General features: G+C 42.6%; 1 protein-coding gene and 1 long non-coding RNA gene across 2 annotated transcripts in view; one reads left to right on the forward strand and one right to left on the reverse strand.

The window, feature by feature from the left end:
* On the forward strand, positions 1-9,344 carry LOC110741248. Its single transcript, XR_004177439.1, has 4 exons — positions 1-134; positions 690-824; positions 2,473-2,769; positions 9,268-9,344. It is a non-coding gene; the product is annotated as an uncharacterized LOC110741248 (long non-coding RNA).
* Positions 5,741-24,450, reverse strand: part of NEU3 (neuraminidase 3) — a 22,765-nt gene continuing 4,055 nt past the window's right edge. Inside the window, 2 exon segments of the mRNA XM_003910417.5 lie at positions 5,741-10,919; positions 21,962-22,173. Of these exon segments, the coding sequence (XP_003910466.2) occupies positions 9,840-10,919; positions 21,962-22,173 (1,292 nt within the window). The 3' untranslated portion in view covers positions 5,741-9,839.

Raw genomic sequence — 24,450 nt, forward strand, 5'->3', positions numbered from 1 at the left:
ACCTCGTGATCCGCCCACCTCGGCCTCCCAAAGTGCAGGGATTACAGGCGTGAGCCACTGCGCCCGGCCAGAATGGCCATTAATTCTTTCAACAAATACTTAAGTCCCACTATGCTATGGGATGGAATAATATGGTAAACAAACAAACTTGGCACCCCCCCTCAAAACCCATACCTGCCCATAGGACTTGGCGTTGACCCAAAATACATGGCCTATAAGCATAATTCAACTTCAAAACAGAAACCTGAGCTTCCGAACCAGGCACATAGAGTAGCAGGAAAGGCACTGCAGCTTCTTGACAATTTTCCAATGCCTTGACCCCAAAGAAACCTGAATCTGGGGTCGCTGAGGGGAGGGAGCTAAGGAGAGAGGTATCAAGAAACACAGGAGGACCTCTGTCTTTGGCCACAGTGTGGCCACCAAAGGCAGAACATGAGAGTCCAGATCAGACAAAGGGTCAGGTTATTGTCTGGATGATGGGTACAATGAAGCCCCACACTTTTCACCCTTGAATCTCATATTTGACCCATAAACCCATGGAGTTCAGCAATCTCTAGCTTGGCAACTGTCCAGACATAGCTTATGCTCTGAGGTCTGACCCTTCTTCTCCCCTTTGCAAGGATAAAAAGCCCCTTCCACACAGCTGAGTCCTTGGCAGCGCAAGTAACTCGAGGTCTGTTTGTCCACAGCCTATCCAGTCCTCGGGTGAGCCCAGAGTCTTACAAACATGCTGTATGGGTGGTGAAGCATCCTGTGCCCACTTGTCCAGATCCGTGCTCATGCTATGTTACCTTTATTGGAAAGACTATCAGTAGGAATTCCAGGTAATTACGATGTCATGAGAAAGCTAAATTTCTGACCAGGAAGGATACAGCTGACTAACAGACTAGAGACACAAGTTGGACACCTGTTTGGGAAGTGAAGCTTGATTCCATAGGAACAATAGTAGTGACAGTCTGTATTCCTCCTACCTCATGAGGCTGGCAAGAGTGTGAGTAGGAGGCAGGTAAGTCAATAGATGAAAAGAAACTACCATAACATAATTCTACTCCAAGAGTGGTCTGTGCACCTGCAGCATCGGCATTATTTGGGAACTTGTTACAAATGCTAATGTTCAGATCCCATCCCAGATTTACTGAATTAAATTCTTGTGGAGGGGGAGGCTTGAGGGGCAGTGAGGCCAGGAAGCTTTTTTTTTTTTTTTTTTTTTAAACTTCTACAGGTGATTCATATGCACACATAAATTTGAAGGTATTGCTAACACGTCTTAGTTCAGGCTACTATAACAAAAACACATTATACTAGGCAATTTTTAAACAGACACTTATTGCTCAGAGTTCTGGAGGCTGAAAAGTATAAGATTAAGCTACCAGCAGATTTGGTGCCCAGTGATGGCTTGCTTTCGGTCTCACAGATGGCACCTTGTTGCTGTATCCTCACATGACTAAAGGGCAAAGGGGCTAACAAGCCCCCTTGGGTCTTTTATAAGGTCACCAATCCCATTGATGAGGACTCTGCCCTCGTGACCTCATCACCTCCCAAAGACCCCACCTCTTAAGACCATCATCTTGGGTGTTAGGTTTCAACATATGAATTTGCGGAGGACACATATATCCAGACCATCACATACACATTGTGCACACATTATGGGCTAGTATGATTACTATAAGAAAAAATAATAATCAGGGCAGCTCCCATGTTTTGAACACCTTCTATGTGCCAAAGGTTTAAACTTTTATCTAAAAAAGTTTTATCTATCTCCAAGTTGTGACTCAGAGATAAAAGGTATTTTTATTATTCTTTTTTTCTTTTTTAGAGGCAGGGTCTCACTCTGTTGCCCAGGCTGGAATGCAATGGCACAATCACAGCTCACAGCAGCCTCAACCTCCTGGGCTCTGGTGATCCTCCCACCTCAGCCTCTCGAGTAGCTGGGACTACAAGTGTGTGCCCCCACACCTGGCTAAATTTTGTATTTTTTTTGTTGTTGAGACAGGGTTTCACCATGTTGCCCAGGCTGGTCTTGAACGCCTCACCTACCTTAGCCTCCCAAAGTGCTGGGATTACAGGCGTGAGCCACCATGCTCAGCCTATTCTAGTTTTTACAGATGAAAAACTTATAAAGATATTTTCCCAAGTGACTCAATCTTTCCAAGGCTCAGTTTCCTGATTTGCAGGCTGGGGACAATGTTTTGCTTCTTTGGTTGTTGTGAGGATTAGGGATGACATGTGAAGGACCATCCACATTGCAATGGTGGGCTGAGACCTGGCCACTGGGTACAGCTTCAGAGACTGCCCCATAGTGGGGAAAGGCAGAGACAGGGTTACTGGCTGTAGTCCCAAACAGAATCTATCTCCAACTTGTGACTCAGAGATCTGCCTCGTGTCACTTGGCACTAAGTCAGCTTCATCTGCTATCAAGTTCTGTTTACCCCTTAAGATAATCCAGGTTCTCGTTTCTGATTCTATTCCTAGTTGGTGACAACAGAAACTATGTTTAGGATGACTCTGAGTCTTGGAAGCCATCTGATCTGAAGGTTGGGGGCACTGGAAAATAATCTCCAGCTAGGTCTGGGCTTCTGAGGAGAGAAACGAATGCATTTCTCTTGGATAAAATGGAAGGGGAAAACCTTTGGTTTGAGAGGCGACTCTAGTGCACGCTAAGACACATTATTACAGTTGCCTCTTCAGCTGCCTCTTACCAGCTGCTGAATGTCCACCATGTTCCAAGGACTTAACAGGCACTATCTCTGCCTCATATCAACCTGCAAGGTAAGCACTGCCCCTCAGTTCTGCCTCTTCTTTGCTGTATGACAAAAACAGAGGTTTTTGTCACACTTACTGGTTGTGTGACATTGGAACATATTGTGTAACCTTGCTGAATCTCAGCTTTTCTAGCTCTAAACAGGCTTGTTGAATTAAGTGAGAGAATGTATAACCCAAAGCACATAGTAGGCAGTTTACAAATGTTATTCCCCTTGAACTCTTCTTCCTATACTGTAATATGCCTGGCCTTGTGGTAGGCACAGAGGACAGAGACCACTTAGACCAAGTCCCTTCCCAACTACTTGGGGCTGAGATTTCCCTCTTCCATACCCAGGCTGGGTTGTTCCTCATAGCAGGGGAGCAAAAGGTCTGGGGCACAGTCAGAAGGTTGGTGAAAATCATCAGGCCTGCAGTTGCTAAGGATGGACTGAGGCAAGGCATGATGGCCATCTACCTTGGAGTGCCCTCCTCAGTGGGCCCTGCCTTCCTCCCCACTTTCTGCATCACTCTCATTTTTAGCATCCAACTGTCAAACCTTGCCAGTGCTGAAGGATAATGGAGATCAAAGGGAGGACGGCAATTTATCTTCTTCCTATTGACACAACACTTCACTGTTTGCTTAACCCTTCTGAGGATTCACTAGCTCATCAGATCTACACCACTCTCTGGTGAAGGGGCTGGGCAAGGGTTGTGCTCATGATAGAGCCGAATCAACTGGTTCCCAGGAGGGCCAGTGACTTGCACAAAGTCATCCATCAGGTTACTGACAAGCTCTAGGACAAGGACCTTGAACTCCTGGCCCCTCCTAGTCCAGTTCTCTCTCTGTTCTAGCCCAGTGTCTCTCCTGGTAATGTACTGGTAGGTAATAGTGTTCATTAAACTTTAGTATTTAAAGTAATTTCTTGGACAATCTTCATGCGACATCACCAACAGGCTAACAAAGCCTTTAAAGCTCATAGTGATCGGAACCTGCAAACGTGCCACTAGAACTTAGCGAAGTTGATCAACCTGTGATTGTGTTGCCTACCACTTAAGATGTGTATGCTGCCTGTTGCATGGCTCTTGCTTCAATTCCAAGAGCAAACTTTCACTTTGGGAGGTACTGTGTCAGTTACTATCACAATGTTCATTGCTACTTTTGATCAACTTTATACCCTCGTTCCAGAGCTTAAAGAATTCACTACTCCAGACAGATCAATCATGGGAAAAGAGGGTCAAAATGCTCCATGGTTCATGGCTGACTGGAACAAAATGAGCAACTTCAACACAAGTGCAAAGTCGCTAAAGCTGTCTTCTGATATATTACATTGTGTGCAAGCTGAGTGGCAATCCAAAGCAACAAATCACCAAAAGGTTTAATGCTCTACTATCTGCTGTCAGGTCTGGAGGTGTCTCTGTCAGTTGATCTAGATCCTGCGCTTGACTTTAAAGAGGCTGCATCATGGTTAGCATGCAAAGGCCTTGACATCAAAATCACATACTTTTGTTTTAAACTTGATGCTGACCCAAGCCTAGGGATGACCCTGTGTGCCTTTATAAGCCAATTTAAACTCATTGCCACATTTTCTGAAATGACACCATATGTGATAATGCATAGGTTCACTGAGGAAGGTTTCAACCATGCAGCTTTGTTGCCTGGAGTAGGTCGTGACATCATGAGGTTCCTGAGGGTTGGAAGACGCCTGACTGAGGAACATGGTGAGGAACTGTTTCCTTTCCTCAAAGTATTTAGGCTACGAGGATGTGAGGAATTATCACCCACTAAGTCCCCAAACCTCTGCATGGCTGTAAATGCATGCAGATGGAAACTGGACACGTCATTCAGGGACTATCAATCAACCAAGGAATCTTTGTCAACACTGCCAGGTCATGATATTGATAAAGCAGTCTCAAAGCCACACCTCAAAAAGGCACTTATAAGCAAAGTGGATGAAGATGGATTACAAACTACATACAACGTAACCAGAGAGGAGATCAAGGTAGCTGTAACACCCAAGCCAGGCAATGAGCAAGTGGGGATTCTATCAAGGCTTCTTGAGGCGACAGAAGGAAGAGAGTGCATGCAAACTAAGGGAAAAAAAAAAAGTTAACTCCTCATGGCTTACATTTCAGTTCCAGGTAGTGACTAACAGGTTTAGGTACCAATTAATCAAGTTTTCTGTGAGGATGGGTACTTAAATTCTTTTGGTTGAAAGCTATATATATATATATATAAATAAAATTCAAGCTAGCTTAAGAAATAAACGCTGGTAGGTCACTGGTTCCCACAACAGTGAAGGACCCTACTGGCTATCATCAGGACTCTTGCTGCCTCTCAACCCTTATCAGTTTCTGCCTGGCTCCCTTCTTTCAGTTTTCTACTGACACAGGCATTCTCCACCAGCCAAAGATGTTTTTCTGTGATTCAGTGTTCCAAAAGTGCTGGGATTGCAGGTATGAACCACCATGCCCAGCCTGAAAGCTTTCCAACAGTGAAATTAAGAGAGCAGACTGACCTACTAACAGAGCTTATGCTGAAACATTTGGCCAAATTCAGTAGTGCCTTAAACATCTCAATGGAACAAAGTCAAGTAAAAATTAGCAGTTAAGTTAAAGCTATCATTCCACTTGATTTGGCTAGTAATAAATATTTGTGGCCCCTTCAGCTACAAGTTGGGAACAATCTCAAGGTGTTTTGAAAAAAGGTTAAGTGACGCAGTGGCAAGCACCAGTATTGGTGTCAGTGGTGACTCTGTACCTCTGGCTCCTCCTCTTAAAAGCTAGTGTATGAGATTGTGCTCCGTAACTAGGCATTGTAATCCCTGTTCTGCTTCCCTTAATAGGTAATTATGTTCAAATAACAATGTGTAAAAGTCCAAAGGATTATCATTAGTAAAGTTTCTGAGAGTAAAAGTTCTTATGAGAAACCAAGAAATTGCCTCAAACTAGATATTAGTATAATAATCATCTTACAGTTTAAGAAAAAAAAAACCAATAGTCACCAGAATTAAGTTCTTTATTCCTCTTTGTTGTTTCAAAGAATGATGGTAGTTTTCATAGTACAGAGTATTTCTGGCGCTCAGTATCACAAAGCCAAGACATAGTCAGAACACATCGAGCCTCAGCAACTCCCTTAGAAGCCTGGAAAAGTTGTAACTACAGAAAATTCAACTGGGGACAAAGGGAAAATACCAGTGAAGTGAGAACCCCAAATCAAGGCTTGGCTTGATTAGGCTGCCCACTCTTCTCGAATAGGCCATAAATTTTCCCCACTGCACCTTTTGGGCTGTGATCCTTGGGAAAGCCAGGGACAACCAAGCTTAAGCCAGAGAAAGGCCCATCCCAGGAAGTGTATAACTGACCTGGAAGCAGGCCAGAACAGAGAATACACATTGAGGGTGAGTGTTCAGCAGGTTTTGAATGCTACACAATCTACAAAGGGATGCAACATCCTTCTCCCTAAAGCAGAACTGCCCCTGGCCTTCTCAATTAGCTCCAGAGGCCAAGGATCGTTGACTCATTCATTCATTCAGTGTATCTTTACTGCTGGCTACTCTGTTTCAGGCTCTATGCTGGGTGCAGAGGACAAAGAGAGGAATCAGACATAGTCCTTACCTTCAGAGAATTCAGAATACGATAGAAAAAAAGCTTATACTTTTAGATAAGCCACTGTGATTCAAGGTAAAAAGGACACAGTGAGGAGTCAGTTAAGGAGTTCACAGCCTAGCAGAGGCCTAGAGGGCACAACATAGACAATAATACATGGCAGCCTATGGTAAGGACCAAAGGGAGGCCCAGACTGTGAATTCTGGCACCGCAGAGACGGATGCGTGGCCTACTGAAGAGGTGGATTATGGTCTACTCGAGAAGAGTGAGAAGCCTAATCTGGCGAAAGTGAGATATCAATTTCTACTGCCCTGGGGAGGAGGCTGTGCAGCCTCAGGTTGACCTTTGTGGGTCCTTTGGGCTACCCAACAGGCAGAGTGAAAAACCTCTTACCCATGGCTGAAGCTACTTGACGTCCTGTGAATATCTGAGGGGAGACTGGTGACCAGGGGAAACAAGTCCAAATTAAGTACCCAGACAATGGCCTAAGGTGAATAGTGAGAACATGAACACAGCCAGTAGGCTGTGTCGGCAGGAGGCTGGCCTGGGTATATATCAGCAGCAGGGGGCCCCTACCCATGCTTCCTGCACTCTCAGTGTTGGGCCATGTGTGCTGGAAGGATCCATTCTAAGAGTCCAAGGGACAGGAAGGGGGCTCCTGAGGGCAAAGGACCGAGGCCTATGTAGTCCTCTCTACATGCCTGTAGACAGGCTACCTGTCTGTTTTCCTCTTTTCTTCACAGCTGCTACCACCTGCCCTGTCTTTTCTACCCTGTCAATCTGAGTGGCTGAAATGGGTTCACTTAGGGTACCAGTATCATGGAATAGCTCCCAGGTTGGGTAATGGGCACAGAGTTGGAGTGTCTATAGCTGTCTTTGTTGGTCATCTGGAACTTGGACAAGTTAAGCCAGCTTAAAGTTGCAGTGTTGGGTTAGGACCTTCTCCACAAGCTAAGTGCCAGCCTGTGCAGGTCTCTCTTCCTTTCCACAGGTTTCAGGGAACAGCTCCAGCCTGTTGTCATTTCTTCTTCACAGCAGCTACCACCTACATCATCTCTCCAGCCTAGGCCTCGTGTCTGTGACACTTTTTCTTCCTAAGGTGCCAGGACTCTTCTGATCTGTTCTTTTTCTTCACAGCTGCCATCACCCACTCTGCTCCTCTCTCAAGTCCTTATTCTGGATTTCCCCTGTTTCCAATTCCCTTTTCTTACTATTCCTGAGATAAACACATAGGCCTCCCCCAATTAAAGAGTTTCGATGCTAGTCATTAAAGAGAAAAAACATGAGGTAAGGGGAATAAGTAAGAGGAGGGCAATTTAGAGATGGACCTCTTATGAGTACTGGTATTAGACATCTCTGGGTCACAATGGCACAGGACCAAGGTCCCTGCCTTGATTCCCTTCTTGAGTAGTACTAAAGAAGTTGATATTCTCATTCTTTTCATCCTTTAGCCCTGGTTGTAGGACTTGGCCATCCTCCCTATTCCTATCCACTTGCAGTACAGTGCTCAGGAAAGCTTTGCTTAACAAGGAGTTTCTACCACTTAGGAGGGGGCTGCCCTTTTAATCCTCTCCCCTTCCCCAATTCCTCCCTGCACCAACCCTGCCCATCCCTATACCACCACCACCCTCCACCTGTCAACTTGACAGAGGTTTTCCCTGACACTGGGCCTCATATAAGGAAGTAAAGTGTGCATTATTTCACTCAACAGCTGGAAGGTCCTACATGTCAGGCTAAATGTAAACATCTTTACATTATAATAGGCAACAGGGAACCACAAATGATTTAGAGCCAAGGAATGGCAGTAGAAAGTACCTTGTATTAGGCACTCAAGAAATATTTAGATAAATGTATGCATGAGTGAATAAATAATTGTGTATTGGGAAGATTACCTTGGCAAAGGTAGGAGAGGCTAGGGGGATTTTTAAAAGCCACTCTAAGCCATGGCTTAAGCAATCTGCTAAAGTAGGTAAAGTTAATCTCAACTTTCATCCTGTAGGACTCTCTCTACCCAACTAGTGCAACAGTAACCCCTAGCCTCCTAGGCTATATTTCATGACTAAGACTTGTTCTCTGTGGTCATTATACAACACCAAATATATTTAGTTGATACCAGTTTAAGCATTAGCCTCCTAAAATAGGTACAAAAAATAAACCTCTCATGATAGAATTTCTGTTGCAAGAACAGGCTATGGGGGAAACAATCTAAGATAGGAACAACCAATGTGGTATCATCTAAGAGACTCAGCACGGACTAAGTTCAGCATGAAAATCATTAGACAAAAAGGCATCCCTACTTCACAAGTAGTGATTTCCATGGGCCTATACAAATAGGCCTGATTCTTAGATTTGGGGGTCCAGAGATCTTCCTAATGGTGAAGATCTTCTCACAGGTAAAGGAGTAGCTGGGCCAGGACAATATCCTGAGAAAAAACAAAACAAAACAAAAACAAACCCAGAAGCCTGGACAAGCCTTGGACAGACGATTCCAGGCACATTGAAGATGCAACTAAGAAAATTATATCAGGAGCTACCATCACCCCAACATATAGCACAACATCTACAAACTCTCCCACCAGCTACATTTATTTTCTTGAATTTTCTCCCTCTTCTAGCCCCATAAACTGGTGAACTCCTTGAGGGCAGAGACTGTGGGAAATTCTGTCCAGTGTTTTAAAGTCCTAATCCATGTCCTTTTCCCATCGGGAACATCCTAATAAATGAACTTAAGCCCATCCTTCATCAGGGTAATGCCACCAGAAGCAATACACACTATTATCCAGTACTACTGGCACTGAGATTCTCATTGTCCTCCCTAGAAAATGATGTTTCTGGATGAGGAAGAGAAGGTAAGCAGAACTACAAAGCTGTAGAAGGTAGGAGACTTCATGATTCTTCTGTTTTGCTTAATTCCTCTAGGATAGAGTGCCTACAGAGCTCTGACCATTATTAGAAGGGTGTGGATATTTTTGTTATTAAAAATGGAACAAATCATATAGATCTGGTCTTCCTTCCTGCCATGACACCTGCCTGTAACCTCACACTTGGAAAAGGGGTAAGTCATGTGAAAAGATAAGTCCTCTGATTTCCATTTTGACATCAGAGTCTTCTATACAGCCAGGACTTACTGACCATGAAGGATGCAGGCACTATGCTTCTCCTAAGGATGAGAAGATAAGAAATCTTAGAACCAATACTCTCATTTTACAGATGGAAACCTGAGGTCCAGAGAGTTCAGGTGACACATCCAAGGTCCAAAAGCAAGCCAGTGGCAGAGCCAGAACCACGTCCTGGTCTTTGAACTCCTAGTTCAGTGCTCTTTCCACTGCAGTAGCTAAGGCAAAATTTTCATTTTGCTCTTTGGAGGGGGAGAAGTGAAAAAAGGTAGGGAACAGAATATTAAGTTTTTTGATTCTCTGTAGACTTCAGTAGCTTCTGTTAACCTGGCTGTAATTGCCATTTGCATCTATGGAAATTGGGTCCTAAGCCAATTAATTGCTTTTGAATTGGCTCGGGTTCCTACCAGGGCTGGTGCAGTGCCCCTGCAGGTGGCTCAGGATCTCCCGGTCTGTAAACAGGCGGAAGGCAATCTGCTCACACTCTCGCTTGGTCCCACATTCAAACAAACACCCAAACAAGCCCTCCTCCTCCAGAGCAGCCAGATCAGAGTAGCCACAGGGCCCACAGTGCAAGATCCAGGGGCGGGACCAGCAGGCAGCCTCCAAGGGGGTCTGGTTGAGATAGATACCTAGGTCAACCCTCCGTTTCCTACTGGTTGGGTGTGAGTACAAGAGCCATGATTCTGACGGTGTTCCAGCTTCCTCCTCCAGCCTCAGTGAACTGCCTGGAGAGCTCTGCTGAATGGTAGGTACATCTTTGCTATTAGAGTCCTGGCACCTATGCGGGATCTCCAGGGGCCGGAAACTTACCACACTCCCTTGGCAACCATGTGGGGGCTCACAGAGCTGTTGACTCAGGGCCAGCCTCTGAAAGCCTTCACCATGGTCAGTGCTGAGAGCCTCTGCCCGGCACCTGTTTGGTGTCCGGGCACTGCAATATAGCACAGGGTGGCCAGCCCTCCCAGTCACCTCTGCCACTTCGCATTCTACTGTAACCATAGGCCTAATAAGTCTCCCATGGTGCCATGTGACCCCTAGGTCATCACTATAGATCATCAGAGAATGAGGCCTGGTTTTACATGGTAGCTGGAAGCAAAAGAACCAGGAAGGGATGTAGTAGGTATATGCAGGGATGACGAGTCTCCCTGACTGCAGCTGGATGCCATGACCTGGGCCCACAGCAAATGTGGCCCAGTGCTTCAGCTCTGAGCCAATGACCTCCTCAGTCAAGTCCCTCACCTCACTCCATGAACATCCAGCATCCTGACTGCAGATGAAGCAAAGGCGGGCAGCATTCCTGCCTGATACAATCTGTTGACGCTCTGTGACATGGCCCCGCACACAGATGAAGAACAGGAACACACAACCACTCTTCCGTTCCCATACAGGACAGGGGTTCATGGTCCGATGCCCAGGTAGTGTGGCTTCCATCAGTGGCTTCAGGGGCCCCCACTAGACAAGGAGAAGGGAGAAAGTAGGAGTGAGATACTAATAGGAAAATGTGAAGCTCATTAAAAGTATTAGTATTTTTCATAAATAAGAAATGATATTGAAATCTATAAAATCATGAAGGCCTAACTACTCACTAAATTCTCAAATATTACAGGATAACTTACAAAGCTGGAAAGAGACAATGCTAAATGTTGTACAAGCTGTCTCCTCTGTCTGGAATGCTCTTCCTCATTTTATCTAGATTTCCAAATCATCCTCCATACCCAACTCAAAAGTCACCTCCTTTATAAAGCCTTCCATGAAACTCACTCTCCTCCCCTAATAAATTTATTGTATAACATTGTAACTTTTTGTGACTGTCTTCCTTTTCTAGACTATGAGCTTTTTGAGGGCTTATACTATTAGTTACTAATATTGATTCTCCAGCACCTGGTACATAATAGGAGCTAAATATTTTTACAACGAAAGAAAGAAAAAAAAGAAAAGGAAAGGAAAGAAAGAAAAGGAAGAGAAGAAAAGCAAGGCAGACAAATAGGGAAATTTTAGGCAAATAAAGGGAAATTTAAGACAAATTTTTTTCCTTCCTGTACTACACTGGGAAGGCAATTCATAACTTTTGTTGAAAGCTCAAGCATAGATTCAGAGACACCTAGTTCAAACCATGCTTTCATCACTTATTTTGTGACTATGGGCAAGTTGCTTAATCTTACTTTACCTCAATTTCTTCATCAGTTAAGTGGAAAGTTTAATAACATCCTCACAAAGGAGTTATTATAAGGATACAATGAGATAATGCCTAATCAGACATATTGCAAATAAAGAAAGATCTAATCTCCCTAACATATTTTCAAAACAATAGTAGAAATTGGTAAGACAATTTCCAGGAACCCAACAGAAATGGGCAAAGAGCAAGATCAGACAACTTACAAAAAGAGAAAAAAAGTTCAGCTTCACTTATAAGAGAGAAATGCAAATTAAGACTAAACTGACAATGGCCAGGCACAGTGGCTCATGCTGTAATCCCAGCACGTTAGGATAGCTTGAGCCCAGGAGTTCGAGACCAGTCTGGGCAACATGGCAAAATCCCATCTCTAAAAATAAAAATAAAACAAAATAACTAAATTGATATAACTTTTACATCTGTCAAATTAGCAAAATCATAAAGCTTGACAGTACTGTGTTGGCAAATGTCAAGAAACTGGCACTTTCATATATGGATTGAAGTGCAAATAGTTCAACCTGTATGTAGGACATATATCAAAATTACAAACAACATTTATCCTTTCCCATCATGCCCAATTCTGGGAATTCATCCTAAGATATATCTGCTCATCAAATTAAGTATGTATAAGATTATTCAAATGCAGCATTACTTGAAGTAGCAAAATACTACAAACAACTCAAATATTCATCAATAGAGGATGGGTGAAATAAACATGCAATACATGGGGTAAAACCTTTTTTCCATGTATAGTGATATGGAAAGATTTCCATAATTTTTTTTTTTTTTTTTTGAGATGGAGTCTCTCTTTCTGTCAACCAGGCTGCAGTGCAGTGGTGCAATCTCAGCTCACTGCAATCTCTGCCTCCCAGGTTCAAGCGGTTCTCATGCCTCAACCTCCTGAGTATCTGGGATTACAGGCTTGCACCATCACGTCCAGCTAATTTTTCTATTTTTAGTAGAGACGGGGTTTTGACATGTTGGCCAGGCTGGTTTGAAATTCCTGACCTCAGGTGATCCACCTGCCTTGGCCTCCCAAAATGCTGGGATTACAGGTGTGAGCCACCGCGCCCTGCCTGATTTTCATAATATATTCTTAAACAAAGAAAGCAAAACACACAATAGTGTATGTAGTATGCTACTTTTTGCATCAGAAATGTGGAGGAAAGGGACTTCTGGTTACAGCAAACTAAATAATTGGACCAATCCTTCCACTGAGAACTTGAAAAAATAGATAAAACATTTAAACAAAAACAAAATATATGAAAGCACCAGAGAGCAGAGAGCAAACATAAGAATGAAGAATTACACACTAAGTTCATTCAGAGAGGTTGGCTGGTCCCTTTTCCCCTTAGGGCATCCTACTAATTCTCAAAGAAGTAACTGAAAGGCTGAGAAGCTGAGCAAGTCATTTGACAACCTTATCGAGTAGGAGGACAAAACTTGAAGGCCTGGTAAACTGTCATGTAATTTGAGATGGAACCTTAAAGGGCCAAATCCAAGGAATAAGGATGGAACTGAGGCAGAACAGCCCTTAAAACCATCACTTGAGAAAATTGGTTGACATTATCTACTGAGGTAGAACGTACACATACCACATGAACCAGTAATTCCACTCCTAGCTACATACCCAACAAAATGTATGCCTGCAGTACCAAAAACATGTATAAGAATATTCATAGCAGTATAGTCTATACTTATAATAACTAACCCAAGTATCCAACAACAGTAAAATGGATCACTTAATTGTGGTATGTTCATATGACAGAATACTATGTAACAATGAAAAACAAATTAGGGTTACACACAACAATTTGGATAAATCTCAAGAATACTGAACAAAAAAAGCCAGACCAAAAGACTACATAGATTAAAAAAAGCAAAACTAAACTCTAGGGCTATAAATCAACTTAATATAATTAACTTCTCCTTTGGGAAGAAGGGCGGGGCCATAAGAGAAACTTCTCAGATGCTGACAACATTCTATTTCTTGGAATATTAGTTCTATATATGATGAGTCCAGAAGTGTTGGCTTTGTCATAACTCACTGAGCTGACACTTAGGTTTTGTGCATTTCACATTTATGTTTTATGTTTTCTGCATATGTTATCACTTCACATTTTTAAAAGTTTTTAAATGGGCAATTAAGAGTACACACTTGTTTTGCTTTGCTTCTGTATGAAGTAGCACCGAAAAGATAACAAGAAATAATAGTGATTGCCTATAAGAGATACGGGAATGGAAATGAGAAATATATCTTTTTATACTATTTTTATTTTTCAGCTATATGAAATGTATTAACTACCTAAAACAAAAAATAAATTTAAAAAATTAATTTCTTTTTTCTTTTTTTTGAGACGGAGTCTCGCTCTGTTGCCCAGGCTGGAGTGCAGTGGCCAGATCTCAGCTCACTGCAAGCTCCACCTCCCGAGTATACGCGATTCTCCTGCCTCAGCCTCCCGAGTAGCTGGGACTACAGACGCCCGCCACCTCGCCCAGCTAGTTTTTTGTATTTTTTTTAGTATAGACAGGGTTTCACCGTGTTAGACAGGATGGTCTCGATCTCCTGACCTCGTGATCCACCCGTCTCGGCCTCCCAAAGTGCTGGGATTACAGGCTTGAGCCACCGCGCCCGGCCTAAAAAATTAATTTATGTATAAATAGACAAAACAGATTAAGCAGGCTCAGATCATAGACTCTCAGAGCCATTTGCCTGAGGCCAGGAGTTTGAGATCAACTTGGGCAACATAGTGGGTCCTTATCTCTACAAAGCATTTTTATTTTTATTTTTTACATTATCTGGGCCTGGTGGTAAGTACCTGAAGTCCTATCTACTTGGGAGGCTGAGGCAGGAGAATCAATTAAGCCCAGGAGTTTGAGGCAGCAGTGAGCTATGGTCAATCACTACACTCCCCTCTAGGTGACAGAGCAAGACCCTGTTTCAAAAACAAAAAAGAAAACTAAGCCATAATGGACCATAAGGGTTATCTAGTGCTAACTCCCATTCCACAGAAGAGACCCCTTGCAGTCTTCTGGATAAAAAACCATTCTGTCCTTGAACTACGCTAGTTCAAAAGGGAATTCAAGATCTCTGGGACAGCCCATTCTATACCAGAGTACCCTAAGCACACTAAACATGCCAGAGGTAAGTGATCAAGTCAGCTTACTTATTAAGCAGTCTAGTTTTTGGGAAGTCAGAAGTTTAGTCATCCTTAGTGGTTGAGAGGAGAAAATAATTTGAGCCAGATATATCTAACATATAGTTGACATGAAGGTGGAAGAAAGAGTAAACAAAGCATGAAAGCCTTGGAATCTAAGATGATCTCAACTAGCTGGAGCAATGGGACATATAAATCAAGCTGAGGCTTGACAGAGGTAAAACACGTTGTGGCTTAAAAATGTGCATGGGGAAAACTGATTAAAGAACAAATGTAGGCCAGGTGCTGTGGCTTATGCCTATAATCCCAATACTTTGGGAGGCCGAGGTGGGTGGATCACTTGAGGTCAAGAGTTCGAGACCAGCCTGGTCAACATGGTGAAACCCTGTCTCTACTAAAAATACACACAAAAAAATGAGCCAGGCATGGTGGCACACGCTTGTAGTCCCAGCTACTTGGGAGGCTGTGGCAGGAGAATAGCTTTAACCCAGGAGGCAGAGGTTGCAGTGAGCCGAGATCGCGCCACTGCACTCCAGCCTGGGTGATGGAGTAAGACTCCATCTCAAAAAAAAAAAAAAAAAAAAAAAAAGAAAGAAAGAAAATGTAAAACAAGAACAAATGTAATCAACAAGCATATGAAAACATGTTCAGCATCACTAATTAATGCAACTAAATGCAACTAAAAACCACAATGAGGTATCCCGTATCCCCCTCACAACTATTTGGACAGCTACCACACACACACACCAGAAAATAACAAATGTTGGTGAGGATGTGGAAAACTAGAACCATTGTGTACTGTTGGTAGGAATATAAAATGGTATAGCCACTATGGAAAATGGCATGACAGTTTCTCATTACATATAAAATTACCAAATGATCCAGCAATTCCACTTCTGTGTTTACGTCCAAAAGATTTAAAAGCAAAGTCCCAAAGAGATATTTTCACACCCTTATTCATAGCAATGTTATTCACAATACCCAACAGGGAAAAGCAACCAAAGCATCCATCAAGAGATGAAGGGAGCCCGGGCAACATACAGAAACCCCGATTTCTACAAAAATAAGATAAAATAAATTAGCTGCGTATGGTGGCATACACTTGAAGTCCCAGCTACTCAGGAGGCTGAGGATTGCTTGAGCCCAGGAGTTCGAGGTTGCAGAGCCATGAGCACGCCACTGCACTCCAGCCTGGGCAACAAAGTGAGACCCCGCCTCAAAAAAAAAAAAAAAATGAATAAACAAAATGTGGTATATACATACAATGATATATTATTCAGCCTTAAATAGGAAGGAAATTCTGATACATGCTACAACATGGATGAAACTTGAGGACATTATATAAGTGAAATAAGCCATCACAAAAAGACAAACACTATACAATTCCACTTATATGAGATATCCAGAGTAGTCAAAATTATAGAAACAGAAAGTAGATTAGTGGTTGCCAGGGACTGAGGAGGGAGAAATGGGGAGCTGTTTAATGGGTGGAGACTTTCAGTTTTGAAAAATCAAAAGTTCTGAAGATTGGCTGCACAATTTGAATATACCTGGCACTAATGAATTATACATTTAAAAATGGTTAGGATGGTAAAATTTATGTTAGATATATTTTACTACAATTAATTTTTTTTTTTTTTAAAAAGAGAACAACAAATGTGAAAAAGACTTGGAGGTTTTGGCTGACCATCTACTCTACATAGTCTACATAGTCTACACAATCTATATAGTCAATTGTGCTATGTAGCTACCAAGAAAGTGCTATTTTACCTTCAATTGCATTAAAGGGAATACAAGATAGGATAGCTCACCTCATTGCTGAGCTGGTTGGTCTACCCTTGGAGTCCCAAGTTCAGTTCCGAGTATTCTACTTTAAAAAAGGACACTGCCATCTCAGACCGGATCCCAAGGACAGTAATCACACTTTTCAAGGGACCAGAAACCAAATCAGGACTGTGCCCTAAGAAGTTACAGAAAGAACTGAAGTTGCTTAGCCCAGAAAACAGAATACTCAGAGGGCATGGATGCAGCTTTCAGGTACTTCAGAGAGTAGTTCTCTGAAAAAGACATTGTATCTACATTTTGTATAGATTGACTGCCCCAGAAGGCAGAATAAACCAATGGGTAGTTATAGAGAAGTAGAGATCATCTCATTCACAGACAAAAAACAGCTGCCACAGCAATCAGGTGCTCATTTGAAGAGCTGTGCAAGGAGACCCTTAATGGAAAATGACAAATGTTTAGTTCTTACTATGTGGTATCTATTATTAACTATATGTTGCAGATGATGAAACAGAGAAGAGTCAAGTATCCAAGGTCACAAAGCCAATAAATGATAGGTCTTGACTGACTCCAAAGCCATGCTCTTAACCACTAAGATTTTAGTAACTACCAATAGAATACAGATTTCTATATTGGGAAAGAAGTTGGGCTTATGATTCTTCTAACTTCAAGATTCTACAATTAAATAAATCAGAGAATGAAATAAAGAAAGAATGAATTAAAGTGGACATGTTTGTGAATGTGTATGACTACTGAGTAGTGAAGTTATACAACAGTTGTGGTCTGATAAAAAATGCTTGCTTGGCTCAGTGGCACCTGCCTGTAGTTGCGGCTACTCAGGAGGCTTAGGCGAGAAGATTGCTTGAGGCCAGGAGTTTGAGGCTGTAGTATGCAACGATCACATCTGTGAATAGCCACTGCACTCCCACCTGGGCAACACAGAGAGGGCTTATCTCTAGACAGACAGACAGACAGACAAACAGATAGTTAAAACTTAAAAGGCTGGGCACAGTGGTGTACACCTGTAGTCCTAGCTACTCAGGAGGCTGAGACAGGAAAATTGTTTGAGCCAGGAGTTCAAGACCAGCCTAGGCAATATAGAAGTTGTATCTAAAAAAATAGTATTTTTAAAAAATGCTTAACAGCCTACTGTCTTGATCAAAAACAGTGCAACATGACCGATGACCACAGGCAATGCTTGTCCTAGAAGAAAGGAAAGAGCTAGAATCCCAAGTTCTACTGGGCTGTAGGGCTGGGCCTCTGTGGAGGCTAGTTATACATGCAGAAGTCTGGTCCTGGGAGGCCATGAGAAAAACTCATATCAAGATAAGGTGAAAGAGCAGGAACCCAAAATCACACAAAATAAAAAACTTCACCAAGAGAAATGTGAGCCAATGTCATCAAAAGCAAAGATAGGGATTGATAGCAAGGCCCATGTTCAAGCAGAATAGCATTTGCACTGTGCAGTTTAACAGCAGAAGGTTATCTGCTATGGATATGAAGATTTAATGGTCAGATTTGAGGCATCTGTAGGTAAAAAAGCAGGGTAGGTTAGGAGTATTAAAGTGCCTACTATATAGATATAGAGAGATGACACAGCTATATATATTTTTACAAAAGACTCTCAAAACCATTGTCTCATTTGTCTCACTTAAGCTAGCCCTGGGAGAGAGGAAAGCAACAATAAGAAATACAGGTATATGTGATTTATTGCACTTTGCCCTACTGCATTTCTCAGATATTGTCTTTATAAACTGAAGGTTTGTGGCAACCCTGAAGTGAGCATGTGCTCACTTCATGTCTTTGTCATGTTTCAGTTAATTCTCACAATATCTCAAACATTGTCGTTATTATTATATCTGTTACGGTGATCTTTCATCAGTGATCTTTAATGTTATTACTGTAATTGTTTTGGAGTATGACAACTGTGCCCATATTACATGGTGAACTTGATAAATGCTATATGTGTCCTGACTGCTCCACCAACCGTTCCCTCATCTCTCTCCCTCTCCTTCAGCCTATTCCCTGAAACACAACAATATTGAAATTAGGCCAATTAGTAACCCTACAATGGCCTCTAAGTGTTCAAGTGAAAGGAAGAGTCCCCCATCTTTCACTTTAAATCAAAGCTAGAAATGATTAAACTTAGGAGGAAGGCATGTTGAAAGCCAAGACAGGCCGAAAGCTACGCCTCTTGTGCCAAACAGCCAAGTTGTAAATGCAAAGAAAAAATTCTTTTTTTTTTTTTTTTGAAACAGAGTCTCCCTCTGTTGCCCAGGCTGGATTGCAGTGGCTTGATCTCTGCTCACCACAACCTCCGCCTCCTGGGTTCAAGCTATTCTCCTGCCTCAGCCTCCTGACTAGCTGGGATTATAGGCATGCACCACCACGCCTGGCTAATTTTTTTTTTTTTTTTGTATTTTTAGTAAAGACGGGGTTTCAGCATGTTGGTCAAGCTGGTCTCAAACTCCTGACCTAGTGATCTGCCTACCTTGGCCTCCCAAAGTGCTGGGATTACAGGCGTGAGATATCGCACCAGGCTGAAAAGTTCTTGAAGGAAATTAAAAGTGCTACTCCAGTGAATACAGGAATGATAAGAAAGCAAAACAGCCGTATTGCTGATAGGGAGAAAGTTTTAGAGGTCTGGATAAAAGATCAGACCAGCCACAGCACTCCCTTAAGACAAAGCCTAATCCAGGGCAAAGCCCTAACTCTCTTCAATTCTAAGAAGGCTGAGAGAGGTATGGAAGCTGCACAAGAAAAGCTGGAAGGTAGCAGAGGATGGTTCATGAGGTTTAAGGCAAGAAGCTGTCTCCATAACATAAAAGGGCAAGGTGAAGCAGCAAGTGCTGATGGGAGAAGCTACAGAAAGTTATCCAGAAGATCTAGCTAAGGTAACTGACAAAGGTGGCTACACCAAACAACAGATTTCCCTGTAGATAAAACAGCCTTCTACTGAAAGATGCCATCTAGGATTTTCATGGCTAGAGAGAAGTCAATGTCTGGCTTCAAACCTTCAAAAGACAGGCTGGTCACTTTAAATTGAGGTCAATGCTCATTTGTCACTCAGAAAATCCTAGGGCTCTTAAGAGTTATCCTAAATCTACTCTGCCAGTGCTCTACAATAAAAAAAGCCTGGATGAAGCACTTCTGTTTACAGGCCCCTGTTGAGACCTGCTCCTCAGGTAAAAAGATTCCTTTCAAAATATTACTGGTCATTGACAATGTACCTTGTCATCCAAGAGCTCTGATGGAGATGTATGAGATTAATGTTGTTTTCACAGCCACTAATACAACATCCATTCTGTAGCCCACAGATCAAGGAGTCATTTCAACTTCCAAGTTTCATTATTTAAGAAATACATTTCACAAGACTATAGTTGCCATAGATAGTGATTGTTCTGATGAATCTGGTCAAAGTAAACTGAAAACCTTCTGGAAAAATTTCACTAGTCTAGATGCCATTCAGAACATTCATGATTCATGGGAGGTCATAATATCAACATTAAGAGACATTGAGAAGTTGATTCCCACAACTCATGGATGACTTTGAGGGGTTCAAGACTTCAGTAGAGGAAGTAACTGCAGATATGGTGGAAATAGCAAGAGAATTAGAAGTGGAGCCTGAAGATGTGACTAAATTGCTGCAATCTCATGATAAAACTTGAACAAATGACTTGCTTCTTACAGATGAGCAAAGAAAGTAGTTTTTTGAGATAGGATCTACTTCTGGTGAAGATGCTGTAAACACTGTCAAAATGACAACAAAGGATTTAAAATATTACATCAACTTAGTTGATAAAGCAGCAGCAGGGTTTGAGAGGATTCATTTATGAGTTCTACTATGGGAAAAATGCTATCAAATTCTGTAGCATTGCATGCTACAGAAAAATCTTTTGTGAAAGGAAGAGTCAACTGTTTCAGCAAACTTCACTGTTGTCTTATTTCTTGTTGGGGGTAGACAGGGTATTGCTCTGTCCCCCAGTGGCACAATCGCAGCTTACTGGAGCCCTGAACTTCTGGGCTCAAGCAATCCTCCCCCTCAGCCTCCCAAGTAGCTGTGGACTACAGGTGTGTGCCACTACACCCACCTAATGTTTTTTATTTTTATTAGAGACAAGGTCTTGCTATGTTGCCCAGGCCAGTCTTAAACTCCTGAGCTCAAGCAATCCTCCCACTTTGGCCTCCCAAAGTTCTGGGATTATAGGTATGAGCCACTGTGCCCAGCCCATTGTCTTATTTTAAGAAATTATCTATATAAGTAAGAAATGCTTCAATAATAATAATAATAATAATAATAATAATAATAATACTACACTGAGTCTTCAGCAACCACCACCCTGATAAGTCAGCAGCCACCAACATCAGGGCAAGACCTACTCCAGCAAAAAGACTGACTAGCCAAAGGTTCAAATAATCATTAGCACTTTTCAGTAATATTTTAAGGTGTGTACTTTTTTTTAGACATAATGCTACTACACACTTAATAGATTACAGTATAGTGTAAACATAACTTTTATATGCACCGGGAAACGAAAAAATTTATGTGTCTTGTTTTATTGTGACAGTCACTTTATTGTGGTGGTCTGGAACCAAATCCACAACATCTCTGACGTATGCCTATCTGGGGTCTGAAATAACCCCGTAGCTTCCAGGTCAAAGAATAGCAACCTCTCTTTCCTCACTAAAAATACAGCCAAAATGTTCTACTGAAGAGGAAGGGCTCCAACTCCAGTTCTCCCACTTATTAGATGTGTGACCAAAGCAAATGAGCTTAATTCTCAGGCCTGGTTACCTCCTGCAAAGTGGAGATAATAAAATGTACCTCACATACAGCATTTAGTAGTAGAAGTGTGGTTATTACTGGTATCCCCCCGTCATCTGCTAAATGTGGTCCTGAGCAAATTACTTACCTCTTGGAGCACCAGGATCCACCATCAGCAAAATTGGACTACCAATGCTTACTTCCCTGGGTGATTTATGAGGATTAAATGGAATATAAATGAAAGGCACATCACACGTTAGCTGAATCTAAATAACTGTGGCGGTCTCTGGAGTCAGCAACTGAGTTTGAAGCCAGCTTCTACTGCTTTATTATAGCTGTATAACCTTGAGCAAATGGCAACCTCTCTGACTCTCAGTTTCCTTGTCTGTAAAATATGACTGAAAACAGTACCTACGAAACAGAGTGGCTGTGAGGACCCAGTGTGCCCCTGGAACACAATAAGCACTCAGTGAGAGCCACTGTTTTTGCTGTTTTTTCTGCCTCTGCTCCCCACATGGCTTTCCTGTACTGATGAGAAAAGGCACAGATCCTGAAGAGCTCTGAGCTTTGTGAAGAGAAACTGAGGCCCAGACTCAGATCTGGGATGAAGAGTCACCTGTACCAAGTGCCCAATCCTCAACCCTCGCCTCAGCACCAGGTGGAGAGCATCCTCATCCCTGCTCGTGGAACGCTTCTCTGCAAAGGCCAGGAAGGTGTGGGTGGGGGGTATGTAGAGCAGGGCTGGGATCCGGTAGGTAATCCCTCTGTCATCTTCCTGCCGGAACAGAGGGCTGTTGAAGGAGCATGTTGTCACTTCTTCCATGACCTCTGCAAGGATAGAAGGCAGCTCAATGTGTGTCCATACCCAAATGCTGGCCTGCATATAAATTCTGCTTCATCATTTCACTTCTGGAGAGCAAAGGGGAGGCACAGATACATATTCAAATGTTTATTTATACAAGAGTAACATATGCTCTCAATAGTACAAAGCAAGCAATATACATTCTTATTTAACAAATGAGAATTTCATTAACTCCAGACCCTGTGGGAATTCTGTGTGGCCTGTGTCAAGTATGTATCTTGGAGCAGAGCGGTTTTGCATTTCTTTTTGCCAAGCATCCAGGGGTATTACCAGCCTCAGGTGGTTTTTAATGTCAATTCTTGACTTGGAGTTTCTAGGCCATTTGGGTATCTGTACGAGTGAATGGCTGTGGTTAAGAATTTTCTGGGAAAACTTTTTTTCTGTACAAAAGCCTAGGATAAAAGGCAATCTTCTTTGTCTTCTCTCTGTGTCAGTAGGGAGAATTTTTTTTTTTTCCTAGTAGATCTGGTATGATATATGTCCCCTCCAAAACTCATGTTGAAACTTAATCCCCGATATGGCAGTGTTGAGAGGTGGGGCCTCTAAGAGGTGACTGGGTTATAAGGGCTCTGTCCTCATGAATGAATGAATGGATGAATGCGTTATCAAGGGAGTTGCATTAGGGGCTTTATAAGAGGAAAACCAGAGATCTGAGCTAGCATAGTCAGCTCCCTTGCCATGTGATGCCCTGTGCTGCCTTCAGACTCTGCAGAGTCCCCACTAGCAAGAAAGCCCTCACCAGATGTGGCCTCTGGACCTTGGATTTCTCAGACTCCATAACTGTAAGAAATTTCTTTTCTTTATAAGTTATCCAGTTTCAGGTATTCTGTTATAAGCAACAGAAAATGAATTAAGATACTAGTCCACCCTATCAGAAGGTATACACCCTACACAGGGTGCAGATTTTCAAGGGACCTAGTTTCATGTGAAGATTTCACATGCCATCCTCTGTCAAAAACTAGAGTCTAACCAGGCTGGGCACGGTGGCTCACGCCTGTAATCCCAGTACTCTGGGAGGCCGAGGTGGGCAGATCACGAGGTCGGGAGATGGAGACCATCCTGGCTAACATGGTGAAACCCTGTCTCTACTGAAAATACAAAAAAATTAGCTGGGCATAGTGGCGGGTGCCTGTAGTCCCAGCTACTCAGGAGGCTGAGGCAGGAGAATGGTGTGAATCCAGGAGGCGGAGCTTGCAGTGAGCCGAGACTGCATCACTGCACTCCAGCCTGGGCGACAAAGCAAGATTCCGTCTCAAAAACAAAACAAAACAACAACAAAAACCCACTAGAGTCTAACCCATGCGGACCTATAGCTTCATTTGATACAAAAACAGGCCTATTAAAGTCCAAGTTTCTAGGTGAGACATCCAGTACAGCTGAGGGCAGATTAAGGAGCTAATCACTCTGGTTTTCAGTTCACGCTTGGTTTCTTAGTCCCTGGAGATTTCTCTTACTTTCTCACAAATTCAGCTATAAAGGGCTTTGTTATTTTTTTTTTTCTTTTGAGATGGAGTTTTGCTCTTGTTGCCCAAGCTTGAGTGCAATGGCGTGAGCTCGGCTCACTGCAACCTCCACCTCCTGGGTTCAAACAATTCTCCTGCCTCAGCCTCCCGAGTAGCTGGGACTGCAAGCGCCTGCCACCACGCCCAGCTAATTTTTTGTATTTTTAGCAGAGATGGGTTTCACCACGTTGGCCAGAATGGTCTCAAATTCCTGACCTCAGGTGGTCCACCCACCTCGGCCTCCCAAAGCGCTGGTACTACAGGTGTGAGCCACCATGCCCGGCTGCCTTTGTTATATTTTACCCCCCATTTTACAGTTTGGCTACCCCGCCATAATGCTCACAATGGAGTCTCCAAGTATTCTTCTTAAAGAAAACCAGGTGTTCCACTTCTCAGAGGCCCAAAAGGGGAATCAAGCCAGACAGACAAAAGGCAGCCTTAGAATTACTTTTTCCTCTAACCAACTGTCATCCAAACCCAACTTTACAAATCATTTGTAAATATTATCAGGCTGTAAGAACGATTTATTCAATAAATATTTCTAGGTGTCTCCTCCATGTCAGGCTCTAAAATAGGTGCTGAGAAGATAGAGAAGGATCAGAGGTTCCTGCTCTCAAGAAACCCAATCAAGTGAGGGAAACAGACATATACATGGACAATTATAACACGATGTAATAAGTGCTACTTTAGAGGTAAACACAATAGCAAGTAGAAAAACATAAAAGTGGCATCTGTCCAGAT

The sequence above is a fragment of the Papio anubis genome, chromosome 12 (assembly GCF_008728515.1).
Source record: "Papio anubis isolate 15944 chromosome 12, Panubis1.0, whole genome shotgun sequence".
Taxonomy (NCBI): domain Eukaryota; kingdom Metazoa; phylum Chordata; class Mammalia; order Primates; family Cercopithecidae; genus Papio; species Papio anubis.